This window comes from Aphis gossypii, chromosome 3 (assembly GCF_020184175.1).
Source record: "Aphis gossypii isolate Hap1 chromosome 3, ASM2018417v2, whole genome shotgun sequence".
NCBI classification, from domain to species: domain Eukaryota; kingdom Metazoa; phylum Arthropoda; class Insecta; order Hemiptera; family Aphididae; genus Aphis; species Aphis gossypii.
The window spans coordinates 8,248,381-8,272,332 of record NC_065532.1 but is presented as its reverse complement, the minus strand read 5'-3'; the positions used below and the strand labels follow the sequence as shown (position 1 = coordinate 8,272,332).

The 23,952-nt window shown below is 25.0% G+C and overlaps 1 protein-coding gene across 7 annotated transcripts in view; it reads right to left on the bottom strand.

The window, feature by feature from the left end:
- The window catches only part of LOC114133142 (uncharacterized), a 52,701-nt gene extending 32,602 nt beyond the window's left edge, over positions 1 to 20,099 (bottom strand). For 2 of the 7 annotated variants that reach the window (XM_027998789.2, XM_027998792.2), the window contains exons 1-2: positions 5,741 to 5,916; positions 3,574 to 3,725 (exon numbers count right to left, since the gene is read on the bottom strand). In XM_027998789.2, coding sequence (XP_027854590.2) covers positions 3,574 to 3,725; positions 5,741 to 5,848 — 260 coding nt within the window. In that variant the 5' untranslated portion in view covers positions 5,849 to 5,916. Of the gene's footprint in view, positions 1 to 3,573; positions 3,726 to 4,186; positions 4,335 to 5,740; positions 5,921 to 13,667; positions 13,765 to 19,552 lie in introns of those variants that run through there. The other 5 variants (XM_027998791.2, XM_027998794.2, XM_027998796.2 and 2 more) reach the window with 5 other exon arrangements.
- Between the last annotated feature and the right edge of the window lie 3,853 nt (positions 20,100 to 23,952).

Below are 23,952 nucleotides of genomic sequence, written 5' to 3'. Positions count from 1 at the left end.
AAATAAATAGCCGGAACAAAAAACAAAAAATATCAGTAAACTAAAAGTACTTTTACACCATGCTTCTACGGTATCATGTGTGTAACAATCATAATATGGTAACGTTAAAGCCAAAGAAAGAACCTTAAGCTTTAAGTATATTTATTTTTAATATGGTTATATAATATACCTACTATTTACATCATTACGTAATGAATGTATATTTGTATTTCATTACTTACTTTTTTCTAACATGTGTTTCACATAAGTTGAGATTTTTATTTATTATCTCACCTTTACTCACTAATAAATTTAATTTGAAAACCACCATTTGGAAAATTCTGTTTAATTAACGGGTTATTTGTAAGTATCTATACCGATAAGCAATACATAATACATTACAAAGATAACTATATATTATGTATACATTATATACAAATATATAGGTATATATGAACTATTCATAAAATATTCATTTTAAAATGGTTAAATATAAATTATTATATTAATTTTTTTATTAGAAAATATAAAATGTATAGGTATAGTAAAGTATATCCCATCAAAAATACATGCACAACAATATTATATGTACTTAAATATTACAATGAAACAGTATCTGTATTACAATTGTTTGAATTATTTTTTATTATATTGTTGAAAAATCGGTTCATTAAGTATTTAAAAACTTTAAAATGCTTTAATAAAATACGAGCGTGTAATTAATTATAATTTACTGTATAATCGCAAAAACCCCAAATACTCAAATGCTCTACATGAATATATAATTTTATAAATATTAAAAAAACCAATAGTCGATTAACAATAAAGAGTAATAAATGTTTATAATATGTGCTGTAGATAATTTATAGGAAATAAACTAAGTAGAGTTAAATTTTTTTACCTATTAATAATATATAAATTTCAGTGATGGATTTGAAAATTGAGTGTCATGTGTTGCGTTAAAAAGGTGTGTCTTACCAAAGCATCGAGATTTATCATGATTATAGTGATTTTATTGTAATGTACAGGATGGGCGTGGGGTTAACAGTCCAGAACATAATATACAAGTATAGTTGGTCGACACCCAAAATTATTTTATTTTATTTTTTTGAATTTAACCAGTTGAAAGTATTATTGTTGCGAAATAATTTAGCTATTGACATTTTCCATAATTTATTTATTATATTTATTTACACCCGAAGGCAAGAGTGTACAAATAATTCAATTATATAGTTAACTTAGGATTATAATATAACAGATAGTAATATAAAATAATATCTATAAAATAGATTTTTAAACATAAAATGATACAGTTTCGCTATTAAATATGTATAGAGGTAATGCATTATAAGAAAAAAAGATAATGATATAATTATAATTTAAATTTAAAGTATAAATGACGAAGTTTAGATACAGAATCATAATTAAATTCGATTTTATCGATGCTGTTGCAAACCCGAAGAATACGTATTTTAGGTCCATTAAAACAATATATTATGATTGACTATGAAATGACTAATAAAAAAGCGTTTTTGATCTTATATAAAAAGTTGGAATTGACAAATCATTTTTTCAAGTACTTTGGGACCCTAAATACTGTTATTTAAAATGTTGAGAATAAAAGATGCATCAATAAATAAATAATTAGATTAAAATAAACGCCATGCATGATTTTTACTCAAAAATCTATAAATACTACTTATTTATATATATATATATAAACTCATTTATTTCCATTTTTTCTATGATTGAACAATCTTATTACTATGAATGTTAAAAACCATTTTTCAAAATATAATACTTTAAAACGACTATTTTTTTTTTTTAACAAATGTGTATTAATAATTAGTTAATAATTTTTAGTTAACTTAAATGTTTTAAATTCAAACAATGTACTTAAATGTATAAAATATTTTTAGCTGTGATAAAAGCATATTATATAGAGATTAGTTAATAGTTATATATTATAACATAATGAATCGTATTCAAAAAAAGAAAAAAAACTAGTCAGTGTTTTTAAATATTATGAAATAGTAATTAAAAACTTTATTGTTTTGAAAAAATAAAAATATTTAATAGTTGGTTTTATTAAATAATCTTGAAGTGGTTACAATCTACATGACGTAAATTACATATCACGATAACTATGTTCAAAAGTAAAATGTATTGTATTATTATATTTTTCAGGCGCAATGTTTTGTTCGTATATTATATCAACAATTCTAAAAAAGATCATCTCTCATATTATATAAAAGTATAATACAGTAAAATAATAAATAAAAATTTAAACTTTCAAGCTATTTTTAACAAATAATAAAAGTTTTGTATTTAGTTAAGTAAATTTTATTTATTTTATTTTTATGTTAAAATTTTAATATATATTATATTTTATTTTATTTTTGATCTGATAATAATTTATTTTATATTTTTATATACAATAGTTATATAAGTATACTTTAGACTTTAGAGTTTAATCCATAAATGCAATTTTACATAAACTCTAAGTTCTAAAACAAAAGTTATACATTCCAGCACCTACTATAAGCAGTTTAATAGAATGAATTAATAAGGAAATGATTAACTAGAAAATAATAATGGGGATAGAACACAAGGACCTTTGATGTTTTGATAATCTTGAAAATACGGTACATTCTATACTAAGGTACGACGGAAAACTATATTTCATAGAAAATAAACGTGACAACTGACAGAGAAACTCAGAAACCATTACTCAATAATCAAGCTGAAGTAAAATCTGGTTCAATTATTTAACCTTACGAATGGAGGTCCTACTCCTGTTCAAATGACCACAGATATATAAACCAGACTGTGAACCATCAACAAAATATTGTGCGTGGTCAAGTAGATACCGCTCTGATGCTGTACATTAGGTGCCGTGTGGATCACTATTATATATAGGAGTGTTATATATGAATCCAATGATAGGTATTATTGTATACGAAAAACAATTCTGAACGGAGATGATTTGTCAGCCTAGCATATACGAGTAATATATAAAATATATTATATTTTAAATTGAGTGGAGAAAAAGGTGGTTTATGTTTTAATGACCTGAATACCCCAACATTAAATCATGTAAAGATAATATGCTAATCTAAATAACTGGTGAAATTTTCAATTATCTATGACTTACAATAACATAAAAAACTTTATTTTGAAAACTGATTTTTCGTAAAAATTCCCTTTTTCCGTCTCTTATTCACTTTTCTATCGAAAACTACCCCTGAAGTTTGAAATTGAAGCATTATTTTTTCAAGTTGTGGTGTACAATGTACATAGACACACACAAAAAAAACACACATCATTGTAAAATCAATATAAGTATTTATCACTTCATTCAGAATCTAAAATAATAATATGTAAAATTAAACTAATGATGATGCTTCTACTTTGCTCTTTCTGGGCACTAATCAATTCTGAGAAAAATAATTATGCTACTTATATCCAAATTAAGATACGACCTTTGAAAAATATCTTCGAGACATTTTTATAACAAGGTAGTTGACATTTTGATGGTATCTAATAGAACTACAAACCAAAATTACTTATATCAATTGTATATTATATACTAACCGATAAACGCCTATAGTTAACGTATCTCCTGAATTTCTAATTAATGCTTGTGCTTCATTGGATGTAAGATGGTCAACAGATGCAGAATTTATTGATTCAATTAAAAACCCTTCTCGTACACCAGATTTTGCCGCTTTCCCTGCATTGTTAACCTGCAAAACAACAATTAAAACTATTTAACCATACCTTTTTTTTTTAATGTACACAATTAAATAATTACAAATCTATAATTACACTATATTATCTTTGAATGCATAAAATGTACATAATGTACATAATAATTAAAATAATATACTATTTTGCATACTAAACATCATGTTAACATTTAAATTATATTATACTTTTAGTTGTTCTCACAAATTATGTCTAAATTAATATTAACTAATATTATGTAATATGACTAATTAAATACCAAAAAATGGCAATAAATAATAAAAATCTGTTATAAATAGTTAAGATGTTAATATTAAGACTGTCAATGTTATGATTATGTACCGTGTGAGTTATTTAAAAACGGGGTAAAAAAAATTATTGAGTATAATATTTTTTATTAAATTAATAATTTGGAAGTAGGTATATAAATAAAATTCAAGTTACAAAATAATTATTTAACTTGTTCCTTTTTGTTTCGAAATTTGAGCATCACGTATGTATTTTCTGCCTTCAATAAACACACAATAGTAAGCCGTTATTCAATCATACAACAATGAAAAAAAAATACAGTTAATTCTAAATAATATGTATAATATGTTCAATTTTTTATAACTGTTATGGAAGACGGAACGGAACTGAAAGTATGTAACTATAGTATAAGCTGTCATATAATAATCAGATATCATAATCAATTTAATGACATTTGACAGATCCTCGGAACTCCCCCATTTTTACAACCTTCAAAAAAATAAATGAATCAATGCATTTTTTAATGTCCAAAATACTTTTATGAAACTATTTTTTTATAGATTTAAATTTTATGTTGAAATATGAGTATTGATTATGACTGATAGTACTACATAAATGAATGTTTTTTTAATAGCTATTTGTATATATGTAACAGTTGAAATAATAAGTTTAACAAATTTAAACTCATTATTATAACTAATTGCTCGTTTAAACAATTATTGCTTTATAGCTTTTTTCGCCATTCATTAAAACATAACAAAGACCGTATAGTGTATCTAAAGTATTACATGATAACGTGTGGCGTATGATACAGTTTACAGCAAAATTGTCAACTATTAACTATATTCAATCTATTTTTTTTTATTTTAATTACAAATGTGTAAGAAATAAAATAATTAATGCCTGTCTGTGATTTTACAAAACAATTTTAAACCTCCCATAAACCATAAATAATCATAAACGTATCTAATTCCTATTGCCTACAATAAAATGTAATAAAAAATAATATATTATATAAAATAACATTTTAAAAAGTATATACATTTCAGTTTAAGGAGTTGATGTTGAAACTGGAAGATTTAACAGTTTAAAGATTATTAAATCTATAATTTTCATATTCAAGATTTTTTTATTTATAGTTAAATACTTTACCAATTTATTATACGATGCATTATAAGTTATTAATGTAAATCCTTCTTTACATTTTTTTTTTTTTACTTTAAAAACGATCTACTAAAAATAATGAAATCAATACATATACATATATATATATTATATATTAAGATAAAACAATAATATAATAACTAAACAATAATACATTATAACTAAAAAGTAAATTTCAATTTTTATATACCGCTAGTATTGTACGTTTGAACAACGTACATTATTATAGATAATTTATAATTTTCTTTATTCACTACGAATTTCAAATATTCAATTCCTTAGCATATTTATAATTTCTATGGAAAATTTGTTATTATTTTCTAATATACAAAGTACCAATTGGCAATGATCCATTACATATATTTAATATTTAAATAATATTATGTACCTATATGGAAAGATATTTATTGTACCTTCTTTTTTTTTTATAAACTCTTATGTGCTTAATATTATCTACAATTTGTTTTTAAGCCATAAAATAAATTTAAAGATTGGGAAAAAATAAACAAACCATTTTTTTATTGTTTAGGTTTTGGTGACTCCACTAATTTTTAACCAGTGCCTTTGACCTTTGAATAAAGCTATATAAGAATGACCATACCTTATTTTTATTTTGAGTTGCTAAAATGTTAGCCAACAACACGTCTCTGAACCTCCTAGACGAATAATGGAAATGCACATGTGCATCGGATACCGTTTCGACAAGCATTTAAAAAACGACTAAAAACGCAGGTAGAACGATATATTATAATAGTAAACAAAAATATTTAATTGTTATATATACACGCAATCACGTCACTATATAAAAATGTACTGAAAATATATTAAATTATATGGAAACGTGAAACAATAATAATGATAATAAGTCTTTATATAATGGGACAAAAAAAAATTATAATCGATCGATTATATTCTTATAATTTATAATAAGTGTACTATGATGAAAAGTTTGTTATTATTATAACGATCGAGTAAAATCGTAAAATTCAAAAAACACTACAACTGCGTCGTAGGTATATACGGTGGTAATCGTGAAGAAGTACTGATGATGTTTAAATAATAAATATTTTTCGTTGGACATAATATTCTTATTATCATTTATAATGGGTCGAGCGTAAAAATCAGACGGAATAGGAAGGAAGGAAGAATGAGAAAAAAAACTAACGATAGCAGTGGTAGCAGCATCTTAACCGCGGTACCTATGTGTAATAATGATCGTGGCGGCGGTATAAGAATGGATTATTTGGGCAAATGAACCGTAATGGAATGCGACCGGCAGGCCTTGAACACTATATAATAATAATAATATAATATAATCATATATTAAGAGTAGAAAGACTAGACTACGGCCAATATTAGGTATACTATCCGTGAGGACATAGACGAAGACATTACTGGAATTGTTTTAGGTTATTTTTTCGATACAAATAATTATTAACTATTGCGCGAGGTGTGATCAGACCGCGTATAATATGTATGTGGGACGCTGTATAAAGCACATACCAATGATATCTAATGTATAATTATTATTTACATAATAACATACGATTAGTACCATTTTAATTTACCGTATTGCACACGTGCAGCACGTCAGCACTGCAGCTCTGCATTCGATTAGTATGCAATGGACGATATTATAAAAACTGCGTATGTGCGTATACAATCCTTAGTCGACCAATATGACAGCGAAAGTCGTAAATACATAATATAGTAGATAATACACTCGTGCAGCGCTTCAGGATGTTCAACAAAATTATAATATTAAGTATGTGGTATTATAGATGCTTATAATTAAATTAAACGGTATATTTTCACATTAACTGCACTTTTTAGTTATTTTAAAATTTAAACAGTAATGATTAAATGTATGTTTTTATGATTGTACATAAAACGTAAGATTTTTTAAATCCATGAAAATAGTAAATATTTAAATGAGTCCATTAAAGTATCCCCTTAATTTAATAATGCCATTCGTTAGCATTATTTTTATTATTTAATGAAATAAGAATGTGAACTATTTTATTTGAATAAATCTAAACTTATTAAAAATCTTTACGGACTTTACGAAGCTTTTTAAAAACTGTAACGAAATATCAGTAAACAAAATAAAATAAATGTGTATGTAAAACTGGCATAACAAGTGTAATTTAGCGAAAATACAAACTCGTAAATTATAAAATTTATGTTCGAAACAATAATATTAACAAACACAATATGCAAGTATGCAACAAACAAAATAATCACCGTAGTATTTTATGTTATGTTTATAACCTACGTTTTTGAAGTTTATAAGTTCATCGATATGCAAAATGTAAGTCATTTGCTAGTTTTTTTTTTTGTTTTTTTCATACCTTAATCTTCAGTTACTCATAAGACTATCATATTATTTTGCAAATTACATTTGTTAGAATTTTGTTTGTGAAAAAAATTCTCTATTAAACTAACTAAATAATATTTAATTATTTAATAGAAAATGCATCAATGCATCAATAAAAAATAGAAACTAAATAATTTTTTGTGGAATAAGCATTTGGTTACGTTTCTTTTTTTCTTATACTTTTAAACGATAGTTGTATATTCGTATAAGAATATATATTCTTGGTAATTTTATAGGTATAACATTATACAAATAGATTTAAAAACGTTAAATACCAAACATACAATAATACAATACGATTTATAAGAATATAAATTTTAAAATAAATTGCGTACTTAATTTTTAAATTGGTACACACACTGTAGCATTCTATAGACTAACTATATTATAATTCTGCAATTTTACGTGACGTACATAATTTTCTTACACAAATCTATTTTTAGCATGTTAAAATACTAAGACCTTCGCTTTAAATGAAGTAAGAAAAATATATTTTCAATAGATGCGTAAATATACCAATGTATTTATTATTTTATTATTAGAAATTTACTATATAATAGTGTAGAATAGATAATATATAATTTTATATCAAATTGTGAGAACTGTAAATTCTTAAATCATTATTTATCATTATTCTCTTAAATGCCTATTTTTTTTTTTTTTTTTTTGTAAATTAATTTAACCAAGAATTGTGGATACAAATATATTATTATATATTATGATACTATGCATACTCACCTTTTTTTCAATAATACTCTTAGACCAGATCAAAATTAGATATTTGGAATTCTTAAATATTTATTACAAAGAATATATTTTTCAAATACTTAAGATTTTTAGAAATATCCTGTGGAAATAAAAACTTTTATTCTTGAAATGAGAATCCTTAATTTTAACTTTAAATTATTTAGCAGATAATTATTTTTAAAATATATAAGTATCTATGCAAGGTACGAGTATTTTTAAGTTATATGATTTTGTGTAATAAAGATAAAATATCTATGATGATGAATTTGCAAACTATGAATTATTATACATCAATTTTAAAATTTTAGTAATTAATATTAATCTATTTACATTTATAATTTGTAAAAATGTTCTTAATATAATAAATACTAAATATCCAATAATACATATAACCAGTGGCATATATAAGAAGGGTTTAGGGGTTCAAAACCCCCCTGAAATGTATTATTGGTATGGGCATTGATTTTGATTGTTATAATATTATATATAATATTATAATCATACATTTTTTTAACCTCCTCCGAAATTAATTTCTATATACGCTACTGCATATAATTAACATTTTTATAAATCATTTTTAAGGATCTTTATCCTTATCATACACCTACGTCCTACATGTTAATAATTGAGAAACTACTCGTTTATTTTTGTATTAGGTACATCAAGCTGTTAGAAAAATTATGAGCTAAATAATTTTCAGTAGGAAAGAGAAGTCCTCATTTAAAAAATAGAAGTTTATATCGTCACAGAATACTCTTTGAGCAGTATAAACAATATTAATAGGTAACTTAAAAATATGGTCTTGAAGTAAATTTAATAATTATTAAAGGAAAAAATGAAGGTGACGGTGAGCATGCTTGGGGAATCATCATGTACAAATACTTTGAACAAAAAGTGTATTTACATTATTCATAGCTAAATGACTTACATGGATATTTGTATATTTTCATATACAACAGAAATAACAGTACCTAAATACACTATTATGCATACAACTATTATATATTTATTTAACCAGTTCATCGTAGCAGTTAAAATTGATAAAAAATAATAATAATCGTATTATACATTTATACGGTTGATTAAAATACAGCTAGAATTGACTACATGATTTCGAGAATTGTATTACGGTTTCGAATACGCATGGTTAATTTTTTATCAATTTTAATACGGTAATACCATATCATAGTCCATCGATCTTATACAATTATATTAATTCTAATTTTAAGAACTAAATAAAATTCTTTGTTGCATAAAACTTGGAACTGACAATTTTATTTCTAAGTACAACTGATGCCAATAATGGCATAAAATAATAAATAAGCACACAAAGATAATTATAATACGAAACATATTAATATGTCCTTGATATCTGATATAATATTATAATTTTCATCATATATATAATTAAACCTTATATTCCAACTACCATAATGTACTGTGTCAGAGAAACACAATAAATAGACTAATGCTACATTCTATGTACTTACCTAAATTGTAATTCAGATGAAAATTAAAGTTGTTGGTTAAACTCTTTTAATTATCATTAATGTAATAAAGACTATAGGTCTCAGAAATTGATGACCTAAAAGACTTAAATAAATGATTAAAAATAAAATAAAAATGTAGTTTAATTTTTTTTTTAAATGCACTCGCAAAAATTTAAAAGTCATAAAAATTAAAAATATAATAATGATGACTAATATTATTTTTTTAATTAATTTAAATAATCGTTTTAATTATAGATTCTGATGTATGTATTTATTTTACAATGATGTATGTTTATTTTGTGACTGTGTATAAAATAACTTGTCGAAATAATGCTTAAATTTAAAACTTTAAGGGTGGTTTCAAGTGGAAAATTGAATATCCTTGGAGCATTATATATAGAGTTCAAAAGTAAAAAGTTTCCAGCAGTTTTCAAAAAAATCGGAAAAAACCACAAAAAGTACCTAATCAAATATTTACGTGTAAAATAACGATTATATATAATCAAATAATTTTAGATTTTTGTTTTAGTTAAAAATTACTAGTCGTATAAACTTGAAACATACACAGTTGTTTAAATGGACATTTTCTGTACATGATTTAATTTTGAGGTATTCAGATCATTAAAACATAACCACCTTTTTCACATGATGACAAATCATCTCCGTTCAGAATCGTTTTTCGTATGCAATGATAGTTTGTTATATATTTTTAGCTAAGAAATCATCGTTAAAGACGTCTTAAGAAAATTCAAAAGTTAACGTCTTCCCAATTTAATAAAAAATATTAATCAACTTTCAATGTACAAATATTTTTAACTGATAAAATAATTATTTGAGTATTAAATTTTTTTTCATTTTATAATATACAACCTTTATATAATATATTAAAATTATGGATATTATGGAGTCTGAAATCAAATATATACCTATATATTGTCATTTAAAAAAGTACAATTTAAAAATTGCAAATTATAACAATAACAAAAATACTTTATTTTTTCAGAAATACTGTTTTTAAAGATTATAAATTATGTAAAAATATATTTTCAAAAACGTTAATACCTTTGTACTTTCGAAATTATTGAGCATCTTGCGCTTAAATACACGTACATATGATACGTATATTATTATTGAGTATAATATACTATGGATGATAATATAATATTGTATATTGTTTTATATAGAGAAATCAATTTGGCAGTATTAGAGTACTGCTCTGGTAAATGCATAATCAAAATGCTACGAGTATTATGAGATAATATGTATATTGTATAGGTACGTTATATCTATAGTTATACTAAAAGTAGTTAAACTTTGTTATTACAGTCGAGTCTTGATCATTCGAATTTCAATTGATTCGACTCGTGTATTTTTCGAGTTACAAATATTGCATTGAGTGTATAAGAGTTCCTTACGGACAAAAAAAAATATAGAGTTATCGAGACTCGAATGTACATTCTTTTAAAAATTATTTTTACTATCAACTAATTATCCATAATAATAAAACAATTTATTTGTTGGCCATTTTCGCGTGATAATCGCTAAAAAAACAGTGACGCTGTGACACTAATAGAATTAATACTGTTGCTTGCTTATTTTTAAATACAAACAGCTCTTAGTATTTTTTCGTAGAATTAAATGAGAGGAAATTCGGATCTAATCGATTATAATAAACATTATTTTTTTCAAAATACTAAAAATCTGCGTGTAGAGAATAACTATAATTCAAGCTTGCACAATTTCCATCAGTAAAAGACAAACATAGTTCATCAGAGTAAAGATGATGGTGATGGCAAAAGAAAAAGGACGGAAAATATAATCGAAAATCTAGAGTGGCCCCGGGTCACATGTTTATCATCGAAAATCCATGACGTCGTACGTTATGTTTTGAATACGAATATAATATGTACACACATGACTGCAGAGCACACGATGGTTTTCTGCGACAATATCTTTCGTTTTGTCAGTACTCCAATGTCGATTACGGCGGCAGCGCATCGCACAAGTGAAATATTTTCTGTGTGTGCTATTTATATTAGGTACGACAAGCTCTTTCTATATAATAATATACGATCTTAACCTATCCTCGAACGCGCGCGGGCGTTCGTAGTTTTACCGCACTCGATATACTATATGAAAACTTGGCCCAAAGCCAACGTATATATTATTATGGGGACTTCGAGGCAGCAGTATCGTGGCGAAGTCAGGCACTATACACGAACATAGGTGAAAATAGACAGGGGTTTGATCCCCAAAACACATTTAAAAGCCCCTGCGATAATGGTTCAAAAAGAAATTAAATTATGTATAACAAATTAAAGTAGATTAAAATATATATATTCAGTGTCTATTTAGGAGGGGGGCTACAACGTGCTGTTGCTCTGCGGGTGGCTGATTATGAAAGAGCACCTATTTTTTTTATATTTAAATTACATTAAATTTATATTTGGTATTTTATATAATAAAACACTAAGAGCAATTTATATTAGAACATAATATAATATGTCTACAGTATACGTTACACTTATAACAATTCGAAGACTATTGCTTACAAAATACATCAAGTAAAAATTACGATTTCGTGGTCGCATTTAGGACCACGTTCGTTATCGTTATCAATCGTTGTAGGGAGTTTTTTTCAATCGCGTAGATCTCCTACCAGCTAGTTTGTTACTATAGTATTAATGTATTATTATACTATAATAATTTTAATGATAATAATAATTAATGATTTGTTTTGACAGATTAGGAAGTAATTGATTGATTATTATGTGGTATAATAGTATACCGAAGATGATCTCAATTCTGTAGACAAATAGTTCTCTCATCGAACTCGCTTATTAACCAACAATAATATTATTATAAGAATACCAAAACACTTAAGTACTAGATACAATCTACAAAGATGTTTTAGCATGTTTATAAAGCACCCAGGAAGTAATCTAAATGAAAACTTAAGTTTAATTTCACGGTATACATTGTTAGAAAAAATGGAACAGGGAAATATTTAAACGTTAACCTATATTTCAACAACTAATTATGCGTAATATTTTTAGCTGTTTTATTTTTAGTTTGCTATGCATTATTTTTCTTTTTTAATTGAACATAACGTACCACAAATAAAATGTCAAATAAATTATAACATTCAATTATAATAAATAAAAATTTTAATATACAAAATGGTTCAATACACTTATTTTTTAAAGCAATAAACGTTTTATTTCAAAATGCAATTAAGTGATAGTTCTATTTTATTAAATAAAATTTTTACTCTTTACTAGTATTATTATATATTCAGTAATTTAGAACAGTAATTCTCAGACTTGAGGTCGCTAACAATTTTTTATAAATACCTATTTTTAATGCTATAATAAAAAGCTCACTCAAAATCTTGGTGAAAATATAGGTGGTCGAAAAAAAAAGATTGAGAACCGTTTATCTAGATAATATTTTAATAATATTTAAGTATTTAAAAGTAAAATAAATATAAATGTAAATAAACATATTTGTAGCACATCACACAAGCAATTGAGCACATTTTAACCAATATATCTAAATAAAATTATTTAATCTCTCATACATTATAAATTATTATTTGTGTTATAGTCTACGATATATATTTTACTCTAGAATGTGACTTTATTTTGTAGGGAGACACGTAAATAGTACTATCATGAGTAAGATGACCTATATATTTTTTTAATATTAATTTTTAGATATGACTACTACAACTTCACCATGGTAAATTCAAATAGCCAATGTAGAAAGACTAAAATTAATTCACAATAGCTTTAGTTCGTTATATAATATTTGGTATTATTACAGATATCGACTATATAATGATAATATAGATAATGACTAGTGTCTACTATAATACAATATAGACTAGAAAAAATCAAAAATTGCTATATTACCCTTGCTATTTTCAAAGGCGATCCTGTATTTTTTCCACCAGTCATTCGGAATCCCCACGGTGGTCCTTCGTTCAAAACTATCACTTTATCCGGCATCCTGTAACATTATATTTTCATATTGAAACATATAAATTTAACATTGTTTTATTCAATGTGTGATGCATTGCCAATAAAGCTATATTAAACTAATACTAAGAAATGTTAGTACAATGAAAAAAAAAACAGTTTTATGCTGTTAGCTTTAATAATAGAGTAAATTTACCTATTATTAAAGCTAATAACATTAGTAACCATTGATTCCACTTGAAAATTTGCCTTGTTGTATATGTATAATATGTATGTAAAACGAAGACAACTCATGCGGTATGCCGTCTTAAACCGAAATACATTGAGCCCCGTATTTTATAATTAATCATTTTTTGTGGGTGTAATCGGGGATTTTAACTAGTTGACTATAATATATAAAATACATAATAGTAAAAAATGTATGTGCTTTTGTATGGAAGAGGTTTGCGTTTAGTGCAGAGATTCCCAACCAGGGTGCCGTGAAATTTATTTAGGGTTCCGCGAAATTATTTGAAATATACTGTTTATTATATTATTTATTCAATAATAATTAAAAATAAAAATATATAGTTAATTTTCAATATAATTATTTGTTTTATAAAATATAATATGTGTATATACTACTTTTGTTTTTACTTATGCAGTGCTAAATAAAACCGAAGTAGTTTATAGAGTGTCTCCGGATTTTTAGAAAATAACTAAGGATGTCGTGAATCAAAAAAGGTTGAGAACCTCTGTGTATTCTTTATACTTTAAAAGAGTACATGTTCCAGAAACGGTTTTGAATCTCAGACATAAGTGGTATCAAAATAAATTATTGAAACTGAGGTATATCTATACTAACATGTTAAAATTTAACATGTCTGTTAATAATTATGATAAATAGTAGGTAATTGCTTTAGATGAAAATAATAGCAATTGTAAAATATTTTAAACTTTAAAATTTAGATAGTTTGTTATCAAATTAAATAATATTGATCATTTGTATAACATTCAACATTTTATCAAATTAAAATAAGCTAAGTATCATAAGAAGTGTTAAAACAAAATATATTTTTATTTAAAACAGTTTAAAATGATCAATGCGAGTATTAATATCTTTAATTTTAGTATATACATAGAGTACATTATACCTTTTTAACATAGATAAAATTTCGAGTGCAGTTTACGTATACCCGTTTTTATTACCAATTTATTAAGAAAAATTTTAAATTAGATTATAATATATAATATAAAACCCTATTCATATAATCACAATATTATTATATATTGTTATCCAGTATTTTAAAGTGTAGAACAATCAATTAATTAAAATAATAATGAATTAAACAATATTTTTTTTATCTATATCTATAATATCTTTTAGTTTTTCTTAATTATTTTTCATATTTTACGAATATACTAAGAGTTTAATTCAGCAAATACACAAGTATCGCAATATTTAGGTAACAGATACAAATTATTTTACAATTAAAATATGTATCTCGCGTGAAAATTAATACATTATATGTAGATAAATAATTATTAATATTAATCAATCTATTTAATTCGTATGTTCTGAATGTTGACTAATTTTTTGATACTGAAGTTAATTAATTTAAATGCATATACATGTAGGATAAATAAAATGTAGTTACATTATAAATAATATGAGTAGATTTTAAAAATTATATACGTCATAAAAGTGTATAAAATTATTGTGTATTGTGTATTTAGGTACATAACTGTTAATATAGATTATTTTTCTTCTTGTAGTATTTCATATAAATTTTATACTTAGGAACATAGATTACTTATATGATGAATTTTAAAAAAAAATTTCATGAATTATTTATTAATTTAAGCGAATTATCAAACATAATTTGTATAATAGGGTGTTTTGGTAAATGAATACCTGGTATCAAAGTTATAATTACGATGAAAAATAAACATATATATATTTAACCAGACGTTATTTATTTTGATATTATATATTATAGGTAGCTTTTGTTCTTAAGACATAAAACTTGATGTTAGTAAGTATTCAACTAAAATAATGAATTATGTATCAAAGTTTATATACTAATATACAAAACAGTGTGACCTTTGAAAATTGTATCACTGACCTTTACCACCTGAGTCCCCAGATATGAGACATTATAGTTCCGTAAAAATAATCAAGTTGATATGTATCTAAACAGTATAAAGTTTCTATAATACATTCAAAACATCTAAATGACCTACCTAATCCTTTCTTCAATTATAAATAAGAAAATTTAGATAAGCAATGAAAGTTGAATTTGATATCTGAATAAATGTCCAAGTATGATGATCAAAAATCAAAATCAATAATCAATAGTTCAATGTTTAATATTCCATAAAAGACCAAATGTAGGTTATTAATCTTAATATAAATATAAATTAAATAATTAAAGCTTAAAAATATATAAAAATTAACAAACTTCAAATGGATTTTATAATTTTGAATTTTATTTAATAACTAATAAGATCCCAATTAGGTATTTAAGTATTTTCCTCGTCAATTTTAGTTTTAAAAAATTTAATCAAAACTATAATATTATTAATGCGGATAAAATACGTATTTAATTATGTACCTATAATAATAAATTCTTTGATTTTAATATTGATATTCCGTGTCATTCTCTAAAATAAAACAATTTAATTTTTAAAAAGTTAAATGTATAATAAATTAATAAATAGTTCGTTTTTATTTAACATATTAATTTTCACTTGTCATTAAAGTGTAAATTAAATCAAAATAATATTTGTATAGAGTATGCGGTTAAGTGTTTGAAGTATCACCGCTAAAGTGTCTATATGTATGGGTTTTTTCTCGGAGACTATTTTATTAAACTACGTTTTATATTTATATTTAGAATTATATATTAAATATTTAATCATTCCTTTTCGAATTTCGTTACTTTTATCTATTATAACAAATTTAATTAATGTATGAACTTACTACATAAGATAAGTGAGCTTCAAGTTTGTATCCCGAAGAATAGAAAAATATATAGACTACCAATAAATTTAAAAAAGTTAACAATAATTTATTAAGTATATATATATATTATATACATATACATATTATACATAGATACTATCTAATATATTGGCACTAAAAAAATGATTATTAAAAAAATTAATACTTATTTTTTAAGTCACTGCAAATAGTTTTAGTATATAGTTAGGTAAACCGTAATAACGCGTATCTACATTTTTGGTCAAATTAAGGATAGGTTATGTTATTATGTATAACTTTCTTGTACTTTTTTATGTTCATATACACGATAACCAAAAAATCATTACTTTCACTCCAAAACTAAAATTAATGATATCACATATCACAAGAGTAATGTACAATTTAAATAGTTTAAAATGTTTAAATGCTCTCCTGAAAAATGATGAAAATGTAGATACGTGATATTACGGTGTTCAATATTTCAATGCTTGGGTTCATAGATTTTTATCAACTAATTTAATAACTATCATTAAAATAAAAAGTTTGATTTTTAAATATATTGTACGACATATAAGCTTTACTAATGAAGTAATTAATAACCAACGGAATTGCTTAAATTTGAGTTTTTTTACAATAGTATTTAAATATTTGTTAAATTTTGAATCCCTTAATGATATATTGATTTATAGATATATGCAATAACAATAAACATGAAATACTTAAGATTTTTGTTGTATTATAAAACAGATTGGAATGTTATAATATAGTTTTACATAATTATTAATTATCTTTATCTACCATGAATATTCAAATAAAAAGTAAATATAAAAGCATAAATATATTTATAAGTATTCGTATACTCATTACGACGTACTGTGTTCAGTATTATAGGTGTATACTAATATAGTATACTTATTTACAATTTACTATGTTATGTAAAACTAGCGGGTGGTGACCTATCAGATAACAGATCTATCGGAATACCGACTTTCTTCGAAATATCATTATTTATATTAACACTGTACAAGCATCCTATTTAATTTTTAGTTAATTAAAAAATAAAGATTATAAAATTATATTGTTCTCTGTAACGAATTCGAACTTTGTTAAACTATATAATATATAATAGTGTGTATTTTTATTATTGAATGAAATATAATTAATCCGACATTGCTTATGATTAGAGTATTAGACATATTTCATTGAAAACATGAAGCATATATTATAGGTATTCTAATTCTAAAAAAACTTACACTGATCTATAACAATTGTATAATAACCTATATAATCCAAAATCGATTGAGAAAACTATACATTATATACATTTAAATTCGTTTTAATGCAATACATAGTTTCAATTGTACAATTCGTGTAAATCATACACATATTATGCATGCATTTATTAAATTATTATTATTCAATATAAAATAGACGATATATACGATGTATACATATTTATTTTTTTTCCGAAAAGAGGAACAAATGAAAAATACAACAAAAATTCTTATGCGGTGTTTTTCATAAATTAAAAAAAATAATTTCTTTACCTATTTTGTGGTAAACTGTATTTATAATACATTTGGTATAAGTTCCTATAACTTATAAGTTATAATACACATATTTCGTAGCGTGGTCCAGAGGCATAATATTCATTAAAAAATCCAATGGAATGGATTCAAAATTTAAAATCCAAATAGGTTCTCAGCAGACCCCCTCACGGCGCACGTTTATTATACCGAGTATAGGTAGGTACACCATTATAAACATTTGAGGAAAAGAATCCGTTGACTCAACGACGGACCAATGTATGGCTTGAGAATTTAGATGGCTGGGTAAAGGATTGAGTAGCTCAACTAAATTTTCAGATATTTCAAATATTTGTATTTATTTTCAGATGATAATAAGTTAAAAATTTCTCATAAAATTACAATAAATACTTCTTTTTTTTTTTAATTGAAATATACACAATACATGTAAGTACATACCTGATGGCTGGTAGAGAATATATATAGTGGTATATAATACGATGATTATAATATAATAATTAAGTTTAATATGTAGGTATAAGGTGATATTGTGATAACTGATAAGTGATAAGTAACCACGGTTGTAGACAGATCTACAACCTTGTTAACCACGTTAAAAGACAAGAAAACAATATTGAATATTATAAATGGAAAATTTTTTAATATGTAGGTATTCATCAAATTAAGATATAAAAAATGATTATTTACAGTATTAAACGTATTTTATTGATGTTGTAAGGAGGTTAGTTAAGAAAGCCAACTACTGCAGTGTCAGCTTAGTCCTTAAATTTTTCTTATTATAATAATATAAATAGAATTCGGGACTGGTTTTAACATATTATATATATATATATATATATGTATAATGTATATACATACATACTATATTATTATGAATAAATAACTTAATACAAATATGTAAATTATACTTTACTTAGTGATCTGTTTTAAAAAAAATATATCAGTATGTACCTAACCTCATTTGCTTGCTAAAGTCAACCAACTACGCATGCTTTACCGTGGTTGAAACTCTTAAAATAAAAAACGTAAGTACCTATATATTAAGTTATAAAATATGATTGTTGATTTTTATGGTAATATGTTTGAGGGTATAATAAAGAGAGGGAGAAGATACGAAGCTTTTCGTGGATATTATGTGTATGATAATTATTAGCCTGGTACGAAAAATGTTTTTTCACGTCATCTGAGTAGATGTAGTACCTATACCTACCTACCTCTATAATACTATATTATAATTTTCAAGTCGAGCCCCAGCGACTTCCAATATCGTTGTCATTGTAATATTATTATAATAAAATTATTATACGTACACTTGAAGTGAACCGATTACGCGATCGCTGCCGCCGTCTTCGTCCCGATGATGGCACACTCCGCGGTTTTATTGTGCTGTTGCCGTGATGTCGTGTACATCTACGTTTATATTATTAAATTTCGGAAGTCGAGTTGCGCTCTGGTCGTATTGTGCGACTGCGGTTAAACGTATACGTTGGTACGGAGCGGCGTAGCTCGGTTTGGCGCACAAAAGTCACGCGCGCGTACACGGCAGTGAAGCCGGCGGACCGCGTTTCTTCGGACCCGGTGCCAGAAAGCTGCGGCGACGGTCTGCCGATCGCTGGCGGGACGGGCGGGCGGTTGACGCGCGCCGCACAGCTGCTGACTCGGCGGCGCCTCCGCGCGGCCGGTCGGTCGCCCCCTCCGAGACGATATGCGAGTCGTAACTCGTAGTCGTCGTCGTCGTCGTCGTCGTCGCCACCGCCGCCGCCGTCGCCGGATTTTCGAAGGGTTGGACACCGAAAATTTGTGGACACCCCATAGCGAGACCGGAATCGCGTTCGACACACGACGTGACAGGGTTGTACGATTCCAAGTAATATATACGTAGCATTCCTATATTTCCTATATGACATGTGTGATAGCTAGTAATGCCGCAACAATATACTATAGTCGATTCTATATAGTAGGCATACAATTATATTGTACAGGGTACGTTACTGAAGTTTTGTTTGAAACACGAAGTGGTTGGCTGAACTGTATAATTTTCCACGAATGAACTAGTTTTGACCAAATTCATTAGTAAAACGAGTTAATGCGAGGTTCAATATTACTTTTGTAAAACCAAAATTATTTTCTTTCGTGTTATGACGTAAAGTCACTATTTTTATATGTTTACAACGACTAGTACAACTATATAACCCATAAATAAATAATTTTTCAACTTATACGATACCGAAGAAGTAAGTGTAAACATTTTAACTCATTTAACTATAATTAAATTATTATAATACATATTTAAGTAACACATTTTTTTATAAAAAAAAAAAAAAATTGTTTTCTGCAAAAATTATGTATATTAAAAGGCTATATTTTTATCTCTGAAACAAAATCAACTGTTATTTAAAAGGTTTTCTAAGTTGTGTTTTGAGTATAAATTAATACGAAATAATTTTAATTAAACAAAATAGTTTTAAATTGGTAATTATTAGTTTGAACATTATTATTATAAATTATCAACTTACCAATTTAAAGTAAAAAAAAGGTTTTTTCTAATTTGAAAAAGAAATTTAAATCACAACAGTCCATAGAACACTGAAAAAATTATGTAAAAATTATAAATAAGTATTTTAAAATATTGTTTTTAAGTAAAATTTGTACTTAAGAATTCCAAAAATTCAAATTTGAACTTATTCATTTTTAAAATAAAAACGGCCGGGGTGAGTATGCCTAATGAATCGCCTACCTTGTGTCTTTATACATAGGCATTGTAATGTGCATATGACGTACATTACACATCATTTATTCATCTATTTTTTTACGAACAAATAATAACGTCTCATGGACATTGTATTCCGTTATTTCGATGATGGACATCTTTTCAAGTGTCCTAATGCGATACTCTTGCATTTTTATGGACTCAGAGCGCTACACAATCGATTCGATTATAATGGGTTATCTGTTTTACATCCGATTAATATAATAATATGTATATGAGTGAATTGGATTTCGAAAAAAAGCGGTACGGCCCAACTCTATAAATTAAAAATACGCCCATTAAAACTATGTATATAACTGTTAACTATATTATATACAAATATATGTAATTATACATGCAGCGTAAAGTAGACGCTTCCGGTAGACGAGAAAAAAACATTTAACGGTGGATATTTGTTTTATAATTTTAAACTATTCGCATATATAGGTACATAACATAACCTGCAGTATCAAGATGTAGTTGTGTTATGTTTCGCGTTTCCATTACCTTTCAAAATTATACACTGTTTTTGGTAGGTTTTTTTACATCATAACATTCATAACGTTATTTATTATCTAGTTAGCTACACGCTTTATAGATAAATATATATATTTAAATATTATAAAAAAAAATTTGCCCACCAACTATCGTACCTAAATTATATAACTCGTAACTACGTCGTTCAACATATACTTGGTCATAATATACTCTTAATCTTAAATACACATCTTATATATATTACACAACTATGGTATAAGTTATTACTGGTATATGCTTAAGTTACCTAAATATAACTCGTTTTGTTCACGAAATAATCAATATTACGACGATTATTATACATAGTGTTTTATGGACAGCGCATTATTGATTATATTATACTAAAGAATTCTTATTGGCGAAAAAGAAAATGAAAGTATCTACTAAAAAATATACAAAATTTTTAACTTAGCATTTTATATAGGTTGGTTATACTATGTATTATTTTTTAATAGATTTATAAGCTGTCAGTACTCAGTTACAATAAAATTGGGATGGTTAAAAATTAGTAATTGCATAAAATTATAAAATTATACATCAATCCTTATTATATACTAGTGTTTAGTTGTGACGTTGTGTATTGTATATTGTGAAACAAAAAATATATTTTAACGTTCGTGTATAACTGCAGTATAACATATTTGACACGTTCGATCGATATCAATAAAGTAAACCAGCCACTCTCCCTTTGGTTCAAATGCCCTTGACCATCGTAATTTTTAAATCGTTTGTTTACACACTAAACCATTTCATTCATTTCTGATTCCAAGCTCTTTTATGGAACTTAAATCGTTTAATTATACAGAAACGTTTTAACACGTGTTTATTTGTTTATATTATTTAATGGAATGTTGTGAACAAATAATTTAAAACCGTTTTGTCAACTTTGTTTTAATCAACAAACATCATAATGCGCGTTTGTAGCTTTGTAAATAAACATAATAATATAATGGACATAAATCATAATATAATATAAAATATTTAATATATTATATCAATTATTATTCATTTTCAACCCTAATAGAGTTATTAATCAATGTTAATTATTATTTGTATTTATTTTAAAATATTGCATACCTAGTATAATTATTTTATTATATTTTTATAATTGTATAGTAATTTTATTTTACATAATATTATGTAGGTACTAGCTGATAATACATTATTATTTATGTATCACATATAATTAATATCAAAAATCCACAAATAACAAAATTTAAACTATTTTTTTTTATAATACTTTAAATAAAACTCAAAAAATAATCAATAAATGTATTCATTTTACTCTAAAATTTGTAACAGTGCATAAAAAACCAATAACCATAAAAGATAATTACATAAATTCTAAGTGTCGATTCATAAAAAGAAAATAATCATATTTTTAATTTAGGTACAGTTATTGGACATCATTTTAGTTTTAAAATACTTACCTATTTCGTATTATAAGTACTATAACTTATAAATTATAATAAATCACATAGGTTTAACTATTCACTTAAGTATGTAAATAAAACTAAAAGTCTATAAAAATCTAATCTTAATTTACAATATATTTTATTTCAAGATATCTTTACCCTTAATAGTAATTGATCTGCATGAGCATTGAGCATGACTATATATTAAATTACTAACACCTTAACAAAAACTAATAGTTCATCAATTGTCTTGGTCACTCAAAATATTTTTTAATTTTTATTCGATTATAATTATATGATTTATGAGCAAGTTGAGTAAAGTACTGCCGGTTTTATCGTTTTATATTATTCTATTTACTTACGATATAACATTAAAAATTAAAATAGACCGAACGATTAATCATTTATCAAACACCAGTTCAAAAAGTCTTACGCTCAAACATCACTAACAAAAATTTGTCTTTTACAACAAAATTATAATAGGTACAGGTACATCATAATATAGTTTAAGATTCAGATTATACTGTTTATAGCCTTATAGGTATAGTAGGTAAATAATTAGATTTAGAAGAATACAATTTTTTTTCGTAGTACATGATTTGTTCTCGATATACTTATTGATACAACAGTACAATATGTTACAAAAATATTAGAAAAATAAATAAGTGCATTTATTGACTTATATGTATATATTATACAAATGTATTATGTATTATCATATTCGCTTACTTATGACTCTATGACCGTTATATTTTTAATAAAATAATATAATTTTTGGACACAGCAGCTACACATGCGACGCTCGAGATCGATTGGTTATAACGAAATAACTAAATGTATCACTTTTATTATGATAGACGGGAGGCTTGTCCAAATTAGTAACTATAATTATAATTATCTTAAAACTGTCCAAAGCGCGAGAGAGTATTATAATATATTTTTTCGCTATTACCGGTCGTATAATCCAATATTATGAATGTATAAAGAATTAAGATAAAATATTTATTTT